Here is a 17023-nt window from a genome sequence, read left to right as displayed (position 1 = left end):
ACCCTTCTCTAAAACCATAAAATAGCTGTCCGTCGGTCTCTCTCAAGACATTTGAAGGATTTAGGGATTGTTTCTTATAGGTTTGTGAAATAAGGCTTTTAATGTCTCAGTGGGAAACGTGTTTGTCTGTGTTGTCTTTCAGACCCCGAGCGTGTGTTCGAGGCCAGTCTGACGGCGGCTCAGGTTCTTCTGCCCGGCAGTCAGGCCAGCATCAGCAGCATGTTGCTGGAAGGTCACAGTCTGCTCGCCCTGTCCACCATCATGTTCAGACCGGGCGGCATCGACCAGGTAAACGTCCGTTCTGCTTCAGTCCCTCACTGTTTTCCAGTCAGTTCCTCTTCTGAATGTCCTTTGCGTTTGTCCCGTTTGCAGGCCGTGCGAGAGGGAGAGCGAGGTCAGGACCCGCTGAGCAGAGTGGACCCTCAGCTGCTGAGAATGGCCCTGAGCGCTTATCCCAAACTCAGAACGGCCCTGTTCCCTCAGAGCGGCCCCCGCGGGACCGCCGCCTGCGACACGTACCTCTACCACCTCATGCAGGTGCTGCTTCACTTCGACACACTCAAGTGTTTTGTTATTTTTCTGTATTTAATCTTAATTAGACATATGTCATATATGTGTATATATATATATATATATATATATATATATATATATATATATATATATATATATATATATATATATATATATATTCTCTTTTTATTTTGAACTTGATGAGCTCAAACCAAACGATCAGATGATTTATTTACCAGGATTGAAGTCAGATATGAGTGCAAAAACATGTAAATAACACAAAGCAGATCAATCCTGTATGGTGTGATATTGTGACGAAGTTTAAAGATGGCCGAACTGCTTGACGATGCAGATTTTAATAGGATGTTCTGGGGGAAAGAAAGCCAAACACCTTCCTGCTGATGGAGTGATTCGAGGATCAGATATAACTGTGTGTGTGTGTGGTTTTCCTTCTGCAGTCTTTGCATCCGTTGGATCCCTCCAGACTGTTCGGATGGCAGTCGGCCAACGCCGTGGGCAGCACTGGTAGGCGGAAAATTGTGCCATTGTTGCAGAAAAGATCATTATTTCCTGGGACTGAGGAGCAAAGAGATTTTATTCACTAATTGATGGATTTTCTGATGTCTTCCAGAAACGTCCAGCGAGCTGCCCCATTTCTCCAGCCCTCACCTGGTCAGTAAATTCGCCGTCGTTGAGAATCTGGACTTCCTGTATTATCTGCGCCACGGCCGGCCGGCGTTCGCCTTCGGGGTTTTTCTCACGCAGCATTTTGTCAACTGCAGTAATGTGAAGCTACAGTGAGCAAAACACACCATTACACACTGATATCACTTTAAAATTTGTTAATATTAGTTGTTAATATTAGTTATTATTAACACTTGTTCCATTTGTTAACATTAGTTTGTTAACAAGAACTAACAATTACATTTGATTCAAGATTCAAATGTAAAAATATTAAATATAATACATGTAAAAATGTAAAACAACTAGATGAGTAAAGATTGATGATAAACTTTGATGTTGGTTTAAAAAAAAAGGCTTGAAAAGCCTGAAAGTTTGAAATAACTTTGAGAAGACTGAAATTTGAGGATTTTACTCAAAATCAGTTAAATGTTGTAAACATGTTCTAATGCATTATTAACGTTTTAACAAGTTGCTAGTATATTTTGACACATTGTTAGCATGTTTTAATGAGTTGTTAACATGAATTAGCATGTTACAAGCATTTTTAGCATGTTGCTAGCATGTTTACTTCCATGCCTTCCCAAATTACTATGTTGCTTGCATGTTTTAGCATTGTTTAGCAGGCATGTTTCTAACATGAATTAGCACATTGCTAGTATGATTTAACATGTTCCTAACATGATTTGGCACATTTCAAGCATGTTTCTAGCTTGAATTAGCACATTGATATCCTGTATTAAACATGTTCCTAACGTTGCTAGTATGTTTCTAGCATGATCTAGCACGTTGTTGGCATGAATTAGCATGTTAACATATTTCTAGCATGTTAGCATGATTTAGCACATTGTTAGCACGTTTAAGCATGTTGCTACAATGATTTAATACATTGCTAACATGAATTAGAATGTTGCTAGCATGATTTAGCACATTGCTAACATGTTTTAACATGTTCTAAGCATGATTTAGCATTTGTTGCTAGTATGTTTCTAGCATGATTTAACACATTGCTAGCATGTTTTAACATGTTCTTAGCATGATCTAGCACATTGCTAGCATGTTTAACGTGTTTTAACATGATTTAGCACATTGCTAGCATGTTTAAGCATGTTGATACCATGATTAAGTTGTTAACATGTTAACATGTATTAGCACATTGTTAGCATATTTTTAGCATGATTTAACACATGTATTAGAATGTTTGCTAACATGATTTAGCACATTGCTAGCATGTTTTAACATGTTCCTAGTGTGATTTAACATGTCGTTAACATAATTTAGCATGATAACATATTTCTAGCATGCTAGCATGATTTTGCACATTGCTAACATGATCCTAACATGTTTTAGCACATTGTTAGAATAAATTAACATGTTTCTAGCATATGGCTAGCATGTCAAGCCAACATTATTCTAAATAGTTGGATAGCTAAATATTTAGATATATTTTTATCTAATATCCTCATAATTCTGTGATTTGTGTCTTTGTTCAGGTTGACTCTGGCTGCGGATCAAGCGTACTCTCTCGGCCTGTTGAGCTTCAGCAGCGCGTGTGTGTCCGCGGCGTGCGTGTGTTTCTGTGAGCTCATGGGAGTGTGTAGCCTCAAACTCAGGGTGGATCTGCGAGCGCTGAACCTCATCCTCAAACTCTGGACTCAGTCCTGCGAGGACGGAGCCGGAGCTTCACTCAGACAGACGCTCGGTGAGTGAGAACCCGTCTCTTCCTGCATTTAAACTCAATCACATGTGCTTTTCAATGATTTTCAGATTTCCTTTTAATTATTTTATTATGTGTTTTTGTTTTTTAATTTTTCTATTTACCTTTGATTTGTTTTTATTACAGGTTTAGTCATATTACTACTTCAACATGTTTTATGTCAAGGCAACATGTTAAAACATGCTAGCAAAGTGTTAAAACATACTAGGAAAGTGTTAAAACATGCTAGAAAAATGTTAATTTCTTGCTAGCAACATATTAAAACATACTAGCAATGTGTTAAAACATGCTAACAACAATGCTAAAACATAGCAACATTCTAAATCATGCTAGCAACATGTTAAAACATTCTAAAACATGTTACCAACATATTAAAGCATATTAACAAAATGTTAAAACATACTAGCAATGTGATAAAACTTGTTAGAAAAGTGTTAAAACAACATGCTAGCAACATGTTAGTTATTTGGAAAGACATGCTAGTAACAAAATTCATGTTAACAACATGCTAAAAAAATGTTGTAACATGCCAATTCATGCTATCAATGTAGTAAAACATGATAGTAACATGATAAAACATGTTAGCAACATGTTAAAGTATTACTAGCAACATACTAAAGCTTAGTAGCTGTGTGTTAAAAAATGCTAGCAAAGTGTTAAAACATGTTAGAAACATGTTAGAAACATGTTAGTAATTTAGTAAGACATGCTAGTAAACATGTTAATTCATGCTAGCAACTTTACTAAAATGCTTGTAACATGTTAAAACATGTTAACAATGTGTTAAAGCATACTAACAACATACTAAAACATAGCAATCTATTAAAACATGCTACAAACATGCTAGCAAGATGCTAAATAATGATAGTGCTAAACATGATAAAACATGCTAGGAAGCTTATAAAACTATCAAACTTTCAGAGAAGGCTTTGTCAAGCCAACATTTTACCAACATTATATTAATTTTATCTCTCTCTGTGTGTTCCAGTGGAAAAGGCGAGTAAGCTGGTGACGGCTGAGAAAGCGACGGCTCAGGAGCTGCTGGTTCATCTGGAGGCGGCAGTCAGAGACGGTCTGGAGAAGAAAGGCATCAGTCGGTCAGTGTTGGTGAACAAAGTGTGAAAAAGCTGCATATCAGGACCTTTAGAGTTAAACTCTCATGCTTTTCACACCCGCACTAGTTATTTTAATAATTGAATACTATTAGTTGAAGTCATTTTTTTCCTCTGAATCATCATGAGTAAATGTAATTTCCATCACATCCCAAATCAATATTCATTCTCAGTTGGAAGTTACATTTTAAACATAATAAAATAATCATTTTATTTACATGTCCATGTAGTAAACAAGTACACTAAGTTTTAATAAAAGTATTTTAAATTTGTCTGTTAGCAATTTATTTTTATATATTTTTAGTTTGAATTTTTTAATTTTTAGAATAGGTAATTTCGTTGTGCTTTTTGTCTTTTTTATTAGTTTTTTTGTATTATTTTTAATATTTCTATTTGTTATAATATTATAATATTTAAAAAAAAAAAAAACATTTCTCCAGTTTTAATAATTTTGTACTACTTAACTCATTAGAACTTAAACTTATTTTATTTCTCTTAGTTGCCAAGCCAGCATTTCTAATTTTGGTTCAGGTTTTTCATCTAATATTTCTATTTTCTTGGACATCAGCTCGTCGTTCGAGGCGGCGCAGGAGTGGGCACTTCCTGTCCAGTTCTGCCACCTCCACGCTCTTCCTCTAAGCCCCGCCTACCCACAGGACTGCGCTCGTGACGGACAGTGGCTCAACTTCCTGTTGTTTGTACAGCTGCACCGTTACCCACCCCAGCAGGTGCGTCTGCTCATGTCTGTCTTGTGATTGGCTGTTTATTTGATCACAGGCTGTTGCCTTTTTTCTGTTTTACCTTTTTTTAAATTCATTTTTTTATCATTAAAAAAGATTGTTTAATGGGGTTTGTTTGGTTTGTTTTATTTGATCAAAATATGGTAAAAAAAAAAGATTTAACTTTTTAATGGGATTAAAATGTTTTTTATTTTGTTTCTTACTATTTTATTAAAATATGGAAAAAATATTACAACATTTTTAATGGGATTGAAATGTTTTTACTTGTTTTTGTATTTTATTAAAATATAAAAAAAATTAAATGGGTTAAAATGTTTTTCACTGTTTTTATTAAAATATTGACAAAAGATTAAAAACAATAGTATTAAATGGTATTAAATTTTGTTTGTTTTTTTTCTATTAAATTTGAAAAAATATAAATTTTTAGTGGGATTGTAGTGTTTTTACTTTTTTTTTTTTTTTTTTTTTATTAAAATATGAAAAAAGATTATTAAAACAATTGAATAGGATTAAATGATTTTTCCCTGTTTTTGTATATGGAAAAAGATTAAGACATTTTAATGGGATTGTAATTTTTTTATTTGATTAAAATATGAAAAAAAGATTATTAAAAATATTAATAGGATAAAAAAAATCATTTTTAAGATAAAAAGTTTTTAATGGGATTAAAATGTTTTTTTTTTTTTTTTATCCTGTTTCTTTGTTTGTTTGTTTTTATTAAATATGGAAAAAAGATTAAAATAATTTTAATGGTATTAAATTGCCTTTTTATTATATTAAAATATGGGGAAAAGATTAAAAAATGTTGTAATGGGAATATAATGGGATTAACTGAAGCTTTTATTTTTGTATATGTTTGTGGGGTTTGTCCAGGTGAGATCTCTGGCTTCCGGGTTCAGTCCAGCTTTGCAGTCCCACATTTCCCTGGCGTTCCAAGATCTTCATCTGACAAACTCCCATCAGACTGCGGAGGATCAGGGGCGCATGTTGAGCGCTCTTCCCCGAGACGAGAGCTCCGAACCCCCCAGAGAGCTGTTCCAGGTGCTGCTGCAGAGCCAGGAGAAGCCCAGTCCCTGGAGGTTCCTGCTGTCCGAAGCCGTCCGTCAGCGCTGTCCTCCTCTGTCCGTGCTGGCGGCCTGTCACCAGGTTCGTACTCGACGATAAACTCTGAAAGATGAACTTCTGCTGAAGTCTGAGACGCGTGTGTGTTTTGATTGACAGGGCCCAGAGCTGCTTCAGTGCCTCTGCGTGTGGATCCTGACGTCTGTGGATGATGATGTCACTCAGGAGGCCACCGCCCACATCAACGAGAGCCCCGCCCATCACGTGTGGAACCTCCATGATCTCTCCATCTTGTGGAAGATCCTCCTGTGCAGGAGAAAGATCAGGCCTCTGATTCGTGGCTTCCAGCTGTTTCAGAGGGTAAGAGACGCTCTGATTGGATGAGACCGTCTGAGCCACAGTCTTAAACTGAAGTGCAAAACAGAACAATATGAAGACATTACTCGAGTTTATATTATAAAAAACATCTTTGCTGTCACTTTTGATCAGTTTAATGCATCCCTGCTGAATAAAAGTATTAATTCTGTGTTTAATCTCTGTTTGTTCTCTGTGTGGCAGGAGTCGCCGCTCATTTACATGCTGAACATGTATGAATTCTGCTCCGACTACAAAGACTATCAGCGAGCCAAAGACAAGCTGCTGGAGTTCCAGAAGTGTCTGCTCAATGTAATCTCACACGTCTCACTCAGGTCTCTTTCTCCTGAATTGCTGGTTTTCCTGTAACTCTTGTTGTGTTGTGATGGTGTGTGTAGTTGCGGAGCAGCAGTGTGGTGTTGAGTTCAGACGTTCTGCCGGTCCAGTGGGTGGAGTCTCAGGCGTCGGTTCTGCTGCTGACGCTCCTGAAGCAGAGCAGAACTCAGTACGAGCTGCGGCGTCTGCTGCAGCTGCTGGTGGACATGGAGCGGCTGCTCAAATCCAACGGTCAGAGGGGCTTTCTGGCACTAAACCACAGTTACAAGGGTTTATATAATCACGTTTGGAATAAAGGGGGTGCTTACATGACACCGTTTTCAACTAAAAAAGGAAAAGGACTTTTTTGTTGACATCGCCATCTACTGGCCTGGCAGCAGAATACAGCGTTTTTAAGAAAAACGTTTTCGTTTTTAGTACATTGTTGTCGTATAAACATACCAGAAGATTTTTAAAATGTTTTTGGAAGAAGTCTTGTATGTATGGAAGCTTGTTTCTGCCACACAATATTTACATTTTTATCTCACAATTCAGACTTTTTTTCTCACAATTCTGAGTTTATAATTTGCAAGTTTACAAATTGCAATTTTTTTTTTTTTTTACTTTTCTGTCTTTTTCTCACAATTCTGACTTTTTTCTCACATTTCTGAGTTTCTAATTTGCAATTCTGGGTTTATAACTTGCAAGTTTTTTGACTTTTTTCTGACTTATTTCCTTGCAATTCTGACCTTTTTTCTTGCAATTCTGAGTTTATAATTTGCAAGTTTTTTTTTTTTTTTTTTTTTACTTTTTTCTGACTTTTCTCGCAATTGATTTTTTTTTTTTCTCACAGTTTATAATTTACAATTTGCAAGCTTATGAATTAAGTTTTTTCTCACAATTCTGACTTTTTTTTGCAATTCTGATTTTTTTTTTTTTTTTTTTTTTTTTCCCTAGAATTTTGAAATATAAATTTTTTGCTTTAAAAAAAAATCAGATTTGTGAGAATTTTGAGTTTATATCTTACAATTTAGGGTTTTTTTCTCTCAGAATTGAGAGATAAACTCACAATTGTGAGGGAAAAAAGTCAGAATTGTGAGAAGTGGTGGAAATGAGCTTCTATACTTTTGTTCACCAGGGCTGCATTTATTTGAGTAATAATACAGTAAAAACAGTAATATCATGAAATATTATTCCAGTTTAAAATAGCTGTTTTCTATGTGAATATATAGTCAAATGTAATTTATTGAGCAGAAGAGACATCTTCTTTCACAAACATTAACAATCGTAACTCCTCCAGACTCTTGAGTGGTAGTGTAATATCATTTGCTGCAGGTCCTGACTTTAAGAAGCTGAGTCAGTTGAGTCAGGTGTTGGCCGACACTCCCGTGCCGCTGTCAGCGTGTCTGCTGGAGGATTATTCCAGCTCTGGCCTGCAGAGGGAGAGCAGGAGGATGATGGACGAGCTGCAGGAGCTCGGGCTCTTCACAGAGGCGCGGAGGGTTGCGCAGATAGCCGAGCTGCCCATCGACTGCCTGATCATAAACGAGGTGAGTGACCATCACGGCATCAGAAGTCATGTGTAACCCTGTTTTTGGAGATTTGAGCAAGTCTGTTCAGAGATTGATCATAAAGTGTGCATAATTCATGTTATACACATTTTATGAAGAATAGTGATAAAGCTAGTGATAAAACGTAGAGGACGGCTGCTTTGACCTAATTGTGATGCGTCTTTACGCTGTAACTTCCACACATCTGTGTCCGTCTGAAGCTCCGGCGAGATCTGTGCACTCACAAGCTCAAGCGTCAGTGGGAGCGGCAGGAGACGCGGATGGCCTTCTGGAGACGGTGTCACGAACAGCTCAAGACGGATCAGGTCCAACCAGAGGCGGCCTGTCAGTTCTTCCTGTCTCAGGCTGAGGTGACGCTCCATGATTACGTCTCGATCTCTTACTTGCCATTTTATTGCTCTTTTCCAATTCATATTGACTGTCCACCTTGCTAAAGTGTTCCTAAAAGTATATTATATTATATTATAAACATTTTTGCAGATCACTTTTTTGTTTTTGCAGGTATCTATGCGTTCAGTGATATTATTTATATACTATTATTTATTCATAATTTTTATAAATTTAAATTAATGTAATACATTTTTAATATAATAATATTTTGAATTAGCTTTTATTTTGTTTTTAGCTTTCATTTTATAGTAATTTTGTTATGTGCTTTTTACATTTATTTTTTTTTTTTTTTAATGTTCTCTTTAGCTTTTTCATATTATATATTTTTTTTATATTATAATATATTTTTATATATATATTTTTTTTATCATTTTAATTTGTTTTTTTACGTTTGCGGTTTATCTAATATTTATATTTTATTTTAGCCTATTTCAATGAACGTATTATTTATGTACTATTATTTATTAATATTTTAATACATGTAAATACATTTAATACATTTTGCATTTATTGATATTTTGAATAAGCTTTTATATTTTCAGTTTTAATTGTATAGTAATTTTATGATTTTTTTGTATTTTTTTTTTTTATGTCCTATATAGCTTTTTATTTCAGTTTTAGTTTTAGTCATTTTTGTACTTAGTTTTATTTAATTTAGTTGCCAATGCAACATTTCTAATTTACATTTTTTTTTTTTATCTTAGCTTTATTTCAATTAACATGTTCAGTGTTGTTTTACTATTTATTATTCATATTTCTATACATTTTAATACATTTTGCATTTATTAATATTTTGAATTAGCTTTTATTTTTGTTTATTTTTTAATTTTTTTAATGATTTTTAATCATTTTAGTTTTAGTTGACACTGATGTTTGATGTTTTTAATCACAAATTGTTGCTTTCCCATTGTTTCTCACATGAATCTGTTTTTGTCCCGGTCAGGAGCCGATACAGTCGGATTCAGAGCTGGTTCAGCTTCAGGAACGCTGTCTCTTGCTGGGTCTGGCGGGTCACTGGTTGTCCCGCTGTGAGGCTCCTCTGCCCGTCCTGCGTCTCGGCCAGCTGGAGAAGCGGCAGTGGGAGTGTCGAATCCAGCGAATGGTTCTCCACACGGCTCTGGAGCGCCAGAGTTTGTTCGCGCCCTCTGCCCTCTCCGAAGACTCCTTCGAAAATCTCCTCAAAGAGTTCTCCTTCTCCAAAATGTCGGCTCTGAGCGACCCGGCGCATTTGAGCCTAGACGGGCTCCTGGCGTCTGAAGACACATGCGTGCTGTCGGAGGATGAGCGCGCGGCGCTGGATGTTCTGATCGCACAGCTGCTGAATGAGGGCAGCGTGAACGAAGCCAGCCGCGTGTGTCGGTACTTCGGCTCGTTTCACAGAGACCTGTGGCTGGTTCTGAGGTGCCGTGGTTTAGCGTGTGGCGAGCTGCAGCCTGAACTTCACAGTCCTGATGGAGAAACTCGACGCAGTTTGCCATCATGTGAGTCATTTTCATCTGTTTTTATGATTACTTTAGCATGTTAAGATGTCACATGCACATTCCCAACACTAAAATGATTTGTCAGGCTGCAAACGTTGAAAATGTTGAAGTGTTAGCTTAGCAACATGCTAATGGCAAACATTTATTTTAATCACATTTTATCCAGTCCTAAAATTAATCCACAGAAAATTGTTACAACTGATTACAAAGCAAACATTTCACCCAGTAATTTCATGTATTTTATTAATTTTTATGCTTATTAGAGTATTGAGTCATTAACTTAGCAAAAAATGCTAATGGATAACTGTTATTTTAATCACATTTTATTCAGTCGTAAAATGAATCCACAGAAAAATTATACCCACTTGTTACAAACATTTCACCTAGTAATTCTTTGGTTTTTAATGTATTTTTGTGTTGAAGTGTTAGCTTAGCAACATGCTAATGGCAAACATTTAATTTTAATCACATTTTATACAGTCTTAAAATTAATCCACAGAAAATTGTTCCAACTGATTACAAAGCAAATATTTCACTCTGTAATTTTACGTATTTTATCTATTTTTATACTTATCAGAGTTTTTTTTTTTTTGCTTATTAGATTACTGAGTCATTAGCTTAGCCACATGCTAATGGCTAACTATTATTTTATTCTCATTTTTACTAAATACTGAAAAGAATCTATAGAAAATTGTTGAGTTATATTCCAAAGCAAACATTTCACCCTGTAATTCTTTGTTTATATGTATTTTTGAGCTTATTACAGCATTGAGTTGTTAGCTTAGCCACATGCTAATGGATAACTATTATTTTAATCACATTTTTATTAAATACTGAAAAGAATCAATAGAAAATTGTTGAGTAATATTCCAAAGTATTCCAAAATATTCCAAACATTTCACCCTGTAATTCTTTGTTTTTAAGTTTTGTTTTGTTTTTTGTTTTTTTGCTTATTAGAGTATTGAGTCGTCAGCTTAGCCACATGCTAATGGCTAACTGTTATTTTATTCACATTTTTATTAAATTCTGAAAAGAATCAATAGAAAATTGTTCAATAATGTTCCAAAGCAAACATTTCACCCTGTAATTCTTTGTTTATATGTATTTTTGAGCTTATTACAGCATTGAGTCGTTGGCTTAGCCACATGCTAATGGCTAACTGTTATTTTATTCACATTTTTATTAAATTCTGAAAAGAATCAATAGAAAATTGTTCAATAATGTTCCAAAGCAAACATTTCACCCAGTAATTCTTTGTTTTTATGTGTTTTTGAGCTTATTACAGCATTGAGTCGTTAGCTTAGCCACATGCTAATGGCTAACTATTATTTTAATCACATTTTTATTAAATACTGAAAAGAATCAATAGAAAATTGTTGAGTAATATTCCAAAGTATTCCAAAATATTCCAAACATTTCACCCTGTAATTCTTTGTTTTTAAGTTTTGTTTTGTTTTTTGTTTTTTTGCTTATTAGAGTATTGAGTCGTCAGCTTAGCCACATGCTAATGGCTAACTGTTATTTTATTCACATTTTTATTAAATTCTGAAAAGAATCAATAGAAAATTGTTCAATAATGTTCCAAAGCAAACATTTCACCCTGTAATTCTTTGTTTATATGTATTTTTGAGCTTATTACAGCATTGAGTCGTTGGCTTAGCCACATGCTAATGGCTAACTGTTATTTTATTCACATTTTTATTAAATTCTGAAAAGAATCAATAGAAAATTGTTCAATAATGTTCCAAAGCAAACATTTCACCCAGTAATTCTTTGTTTTTATGTGTTTTTGAGCTTATTACAGCATTGAGTCGTTAGCTTAGCCACATGCTAATGGCTAACTATTATTTTAATCACATTTTTATTAAATACTGAAAATAATCTATAGAAAATGGTTCATAATAATATTAAAAAGCAAACATTTCACATCGTAATTTGTGTGTTTTATGTATTTTTATGCTTATTAGAGCATCATACTCTTGAAGTTTCACAAGCTTTTCTCTCTGTGGTTTTGTAATCAATCATCTCTTCTGTCTAAAGCGCCCAGCATGAGCAGTCTGTCGTCATTTGTGGTTTTGCCGTCACCTGACGATCAGGTCCTGGTTCAGCTCAAACAGCTAGTGGATCAGTGCTGCAACGGCAAGAGTTACTGTAAACAAGTGCTGAGCCTCTACGAGCTCTCGAAGGTGAGACGAAACACGCGTTCATCTGTAAACACTGCACTACTGAGCAGAAGTCTGGAATAGTCTTAATTATTCCCATCTTTTGAGCGCTAGTGTATCCGCTCATGCTGACAGTGTTAAATGTGTGTGTGTGTTTGCAGGAGCTTCAGTGCTCGTACGCTGAGATCTCGTCTGAGGAGCCCGAGGCGGTGCTGAGGAAGGTTCTGCTCTCGCAGCAGTCCGACCGCTATAAGAAAGCGCAGGCGTTCATCAGCGTTCAGGGCCTGCAGCCCGACACCGTCGCCCGGCTCATCTCCACCGCTGTGATGGAGGGTTTACTCGCCTCATCTCAGGAGGGAGAAACCGGTGAGAAATCATCTTCATCTTCTAAAGGGTTTATGTCAGTCGTTTCACTGTGTAACCGCTGTCATGTCTGCGTTCAGGACAGCGGCTGATGTTCGGCCCGGCGGACGGGAGAGAGGCGTTCCTGCAGCTGGCCAAACTGTGTGGAGATCCCAACCTGGTGGGCGTCGAACTGCTGGACAGCATCCCGACGGTCCCGCTGTCAGAGCTCAGCTGCAGTGAGTACAAACCACTGCTACCCATAATGCTCTAGTGCTGAAAAAACCCTTCTTCATTCTAAAAGATCAGTTTTCTATGCCCGATTTTGTTATTTTATGATATTTGTTTGTGTTATATTATTTTATTATTTAGTGTTTTTATTGATTTTTTTTTTTCATTCTGTTATGTACTGCCATGTAATTTGATTTTGATTTTACTAATTTATTTATTTATTTATTTATGTTGTTTGATTTATATTGTATTATTATTTTGTCTTATTTTTATTTTTTATTTTATTCTGTAATGTACTGTCATGTAATTTTGATTTTATTTTTACTGATTATTTATTTATTTGTTTATTTTATATTATTTTGTCTTATTTAAATTGTTTTTACTGTAGTATTAGTTTTCTCTTCCCATTTTTGATTAGTTTAGATTTTAAGTAGCTTTATTTATTTATTTATTAGTTTGTTTATGTTGTTTGTTTTTATATTTTATTTTGTTTTATTATTTAACTTATTTTTTTTATTTCATAATGTACTGTCATGTAATTAGATTTATTTATTTATTTTGTTTGTTTTATATTATTTTATTTTTAATTTAATTATTATTAATTATTAATTTAACTTATTTTATTCTGTAATGTACTGTCATGTAATTAAATTTTGTTTTTAAAGATTTATTTATTTGTTATTTTATTATTTTGTCTTATTTAAATTGTTTTTTTCTGTAGTATTAGTTTTCTCTTCCCATTTTTGATTAGTTTTGATTTTTTTTGTATATTATTCTATTATATTATTACTTATTTAATTTAATTATTATTATTTTATTCTGTAATGTACCAACATGTAATTTGACTTGATTTTTAATGTAGTATAATTAGTTTTCTCTTCCCATTTTTGATTAGTTTCTTTAAAATGAATCCCTTTGCCTGTTTATGTATTATTTTATTTTAATTAGTTTATATTCTAGTCACACTGTATGTATAAGCTGCAAATGCTTTGGCAATATAAATATCCATATCCGTTAAAGCGCATGAATGTGAGCAGAATTGTCTTCTTCTCTGCGTCTGCAGCTGTGGAGATGTTGATTCTGGCTCACGACTGCTTCAGTCTGACCTGTAACATGGAGGGCATCGTGAGGGTCCTGCAGGCGGCCCGACACCTGAGTCACACACACCTGGCTCACGGCGATGGCTACGGGCTCCTGGTGAGTTCATCGACATCTGAATCATTCATTGACCAGTGAGTCTGTGAGCGCTGGTTCACCTGGTGTGTCTCCACAGGTGCGTCTCCTCACAGGCATCGGCAGGTACAACGACATGACCTACATCTTTGACCTGCTGCATCAGAACCATCGCTTCGAGATGCTGCTGAGGAAGAAAGTCGAGTCGGTGAGAGATTGAATGTGTCATTGAGTTTCATGATGTAAATGTACGTGCGGTTTGAACAATGTAAGGCTGAACACCATCGTCATTTTGGCTGCGTGAGATTCTCCAGCTTTATTGTTGTTGAGCGACCGAAGCGCGAGCTGTTAAAGCTCCGCCCTCTTCTGGAAAGGGGGCCGGGAGCAGCAGCTCATTTGCATTTAAAGGGACACACACAAAAATGGCGTGTTTTTGCTCACACCCAAATATAATACACACAACTTAAATATGTGTGTGTGTGTGTGTTCCAGAACGTGCGTCTGAAGACAGCTCTGTTGGACTACATCAAGCGCTGTTTGCCGGGCGACAGCGAGAAACACAACATGGTGGCTCTGTGCTTCAGCATGTGCCGAGAGATCGGAGAAAACCACGAGGCAGCGGCGCGAACGCAACTCAAAATCATCGAGTCGCAGCCGTGGGGTCAGAGATTAACACATGCAAAGAAAGAAGTTTAAGACTTTATTGCTCATTTTAATGACATGGATGTTACTGTGATCATTTGATTTGTGAATGTCTGTGTTTTGTGAGCGCAGTGATCACTGCAGACCTGAAGAGCGCTCTGATGAAGGTCCTGACGCTCCTGAAAGACGCCGCTGAGAGCTACTCAAAGGTCTTTCACTTCACTAAACATGCTGCTCTGATCTGTGCTCCCCAATGAGAGGATGCTTCATGAACAGAGGCCAGAGTCACGTTTAGATTTTTTTTAAATGAAATATAAACTTTTTGTATTTTTTTTTTTTAACAGATTTTAATTTTTTGTTTGTTTGTTCTTCATATTTATTATGTCTTCATTTTTATTTTTCTCTTCATATTTTACTTATTTATTAATTTCTTTGTTTTTTCATATTTTATTTATTTCTCTTCATATTTATTTTTTTCATTTTTTATTTATTAATTTTATTTTGAGATTGTTTATTAATTTGTTCATATTTATTTCTCATTTTATTTATGTATTGATTTCTCTTCATATTTATTTCTCAATATTTTTTATTCATTTCTCTTTGATTATTTTTCTTCATATCTTATTTATTTCTCTTTCATCATTTTTTATTCTCTCCATATTTATTTGTCTTAATTTTTTATTTATTTATTAATTTCTCTTTATTTATTTGTCTTCATATTTTATTTGCTTATTTATTTCTCTTCATATATAATTTATTAATTTCTCTTCATGTTTGTTTCTTCATATTTTATTCCTTTCTTCGTTTTTTTATTTATTTATTAATTTCTCCTTTATGATTGTTTATTTATTTCTCTTCATCTTTTATTTATTTACTTAATTTCTCTTCATATTTATTTCTATTCATATATTATTTATTTATTAACTTCTCTTTATGTTTGTTTATTCTTTTCTCTATATATTTTGTGGCATTTTAACTTTTTTCACACCTTGACAATAGACATGGCATGACATTAAATTATTAACAAGCAAATTTTTCCAGTTGTTCATGATTTAATGAGTTTAAGAATTAAAAAAATATTTTTTTTACTCAAATTTCTACCTGATAAAGTATTTTAGAGCTCTAAACTAGAAAAAATTATATTCATAAAATGTACAAAAATGCCGATGAAGTTATAAAATTATATTACTTTTATGTGGCTTTTCCAGGTCTAGAAATCACACTTTTAAAGTGCCCTTATTATGAAACGTGTCGTCAGTAATTCTGTCTCACTTCCTGCTGAACCTACGTAGGTTTTGAACTCATTTGCATAATGTCCGCCTCTGCTCTTCATTGGCTGATCAGCGTCTCTTTGCCCCGCCCTCAATCACTGTAGTTGTATCTGAGACTGGAAGAGTTTGGTTCGTGTTGTTCATGTCGAGAAGACGCTGTTTTCTGCTGCCAAAGTGATTGATACGGTAAAACCGACGCCATCGTTACTGTTCGCATCACTGTGTATATAAGTTGAAATTCAGATACGATAATGAGTGTTTGGTTTCAGACACGTGCTGTAAGCGGTCGACCAATCAGAGAAAACTGGACCATCTGACCAATTAGAGCAGAGCAGCTCTCAGAAAGGCGGGGTTTAGAGAGACCGAATCTCCAAACGAACCGTTTCAGACACTGAGAGAAAAGAGCTGATGCTGCAGTGGATATTATGAGAAAGTGTTTTTGACTCTAGATGAATGTAAACCTGATGTAGGAGATCCGAAACAACATTAGAAAATAACATAATGGGGCACTTTAGTATTACATTTGAAAAAAATAGCTATTGAAGAAAGTGTTGTTTAATGTGTGTGATTTCAGGACTCGTGTGTGCGTCAGGCCGTGAAGTGTGTGAAACTGGCCAAACTGGTGACGCTCCAGCTGCACTTCCTGAATCACGGACAGGAGCAGCGCGTCATCAACCTGCCTCCGTCAGACATCCAGAGCACCATCGTGTCTTTACCGCGCTGTTACCAGGTTTCACCGCATTACTAATATGGAAACACTCTGAGCTCAGGATTGAGTTCCTGCTGCACACTTGAAATGATTCTTCTGAACTTCTGTTGCAATTATGTTGCAATTACCTTTTTTATTGTTTTATTCTGTGATGGAAACAAGCTTCATTTGTGACAGAATGTTGGTTGTTGTGTGAAGTGTTGCTTTAAGACTGGAGAACAGTGTCATGTGACATTTAGGAGCAGCGGGACCGTGATTTATTGTGATTCAGTGATCTGTGAACTCATTGTGTGTGTCACAGGCGTTTGTGTTGGCCGAAGCGTACGACTACAGCCCGGACTGGGCCAAGATCCTCTATCAGAAGGTCATCCTGAACGGAGAATTCAACTACCTGGAGGAGTTTAAACGCCACAGATCGCTGAGCGCCGGCCTGTTCGAGGACATTTCCAAGAAGTAGGCTGAATTCAGTTTAGTTACGGAAAGAACGGTTTATTAGCCAGTTTCTGGAATACCTGATTGTAATCGGTCACTGGTGTCATTTTACAGTCAAATATTTG

The 17023-nt window shown here is 35.5% G+C and overlaps 1 protein-coding gene across 2 annotated transcripts in view; it reads left to right on the top strand.

Moving 5' to 3' along the window:
• spg11 (SPG11 vesicle trafficking associated, spatacsin) overlaps nt 1–17023 on the top strand; it is a 31169-nt gene that overhangs the window by 12770 nt on the left and 1376 nt on the right. Inside the window, exons 18-40 of one of the 2 annotated variants that reach the window (XM_051883891.1) lie at nt 143–288; nt 373–537; nt 972–1038; nt 1145–1310; nt 2688–2896; nt 3900–4008; nt 4592–4751; nt 5637–5909; nt 5985–6185; nt 6384–6491; nt 6578–6746; nt 7830–8044; nt 8266–8415; nt 9399–9936; nt 11977–12122; nt 12260–12464; nt 12542–12679; nt 13735–13868; nt 13945–14052; nt 14337–14505; nt 14619–14695; nt 16332–16487; nt 16768–16919. In XM_051883891.1, coding sequence (XP_051739851.1) covers nt 143–288; nt 373–537; nt 972–1038; nt 1145–1310; nt 2688–2896; nt 3900–4008; nt 4592–4751; nt 5637–5909; nt 5985–6185; nt 6384–6491; nt 6578–6746; nt 7830–8044; nt 8266–8415; nt 9399–9936; nt 11977–12122; nt 12260–12464; nt 12542–12679; nt 13735–13868; nt 13945–14052; nt 14337–14505; nt 14619–14695; nt 16332–16487; nt 16768–16919 — 3961 coding nt within the window. The remainder of the gene's footprint in view (nt 1–142; nt 289–372; nt 538–971; nt 1039–1144; nt 1311–2687; nt 2897–3899; nt 4009–4591; nt 4752–5636; nt 5910–5984; nt 6186–6383; nt 6492–6577; nt 6747–7829; nt 8045–8265; nt 8416–9398; nt 9937–11976; nt 12123–12259; nt 12465–12541; nt 12680–13734; nt 13869–13944; nt 14053–14336; nt 14506–14618; nt 14696–16331; nt 16488–16767; nt 16920–17023) is intronic. The other variant, XM_051883892.1, reaches the window with a different exon arrangement.

The sequence above is a fragment of the Ctenopharyngodon idella genome, chromosome 24 (assembly GCF_019924925.1).
Source record: "Ctenopharyngodon idella isolate HZGC_01 chromosome 24, HZGC01, whole genome shotgun sequence".
Taxonomy (NCBI): Eukaryota; Metazoa; Chordata; class Actinopteri; order Cypriniformes; family Xenocyprididae; genus Ctenopharyngodon; species Ctenopharyngodon idella.
Note: the sequence above shows the minus strand (reverse complement) of the source record. Positions and strands in the feature narration are given on the sequence as shown.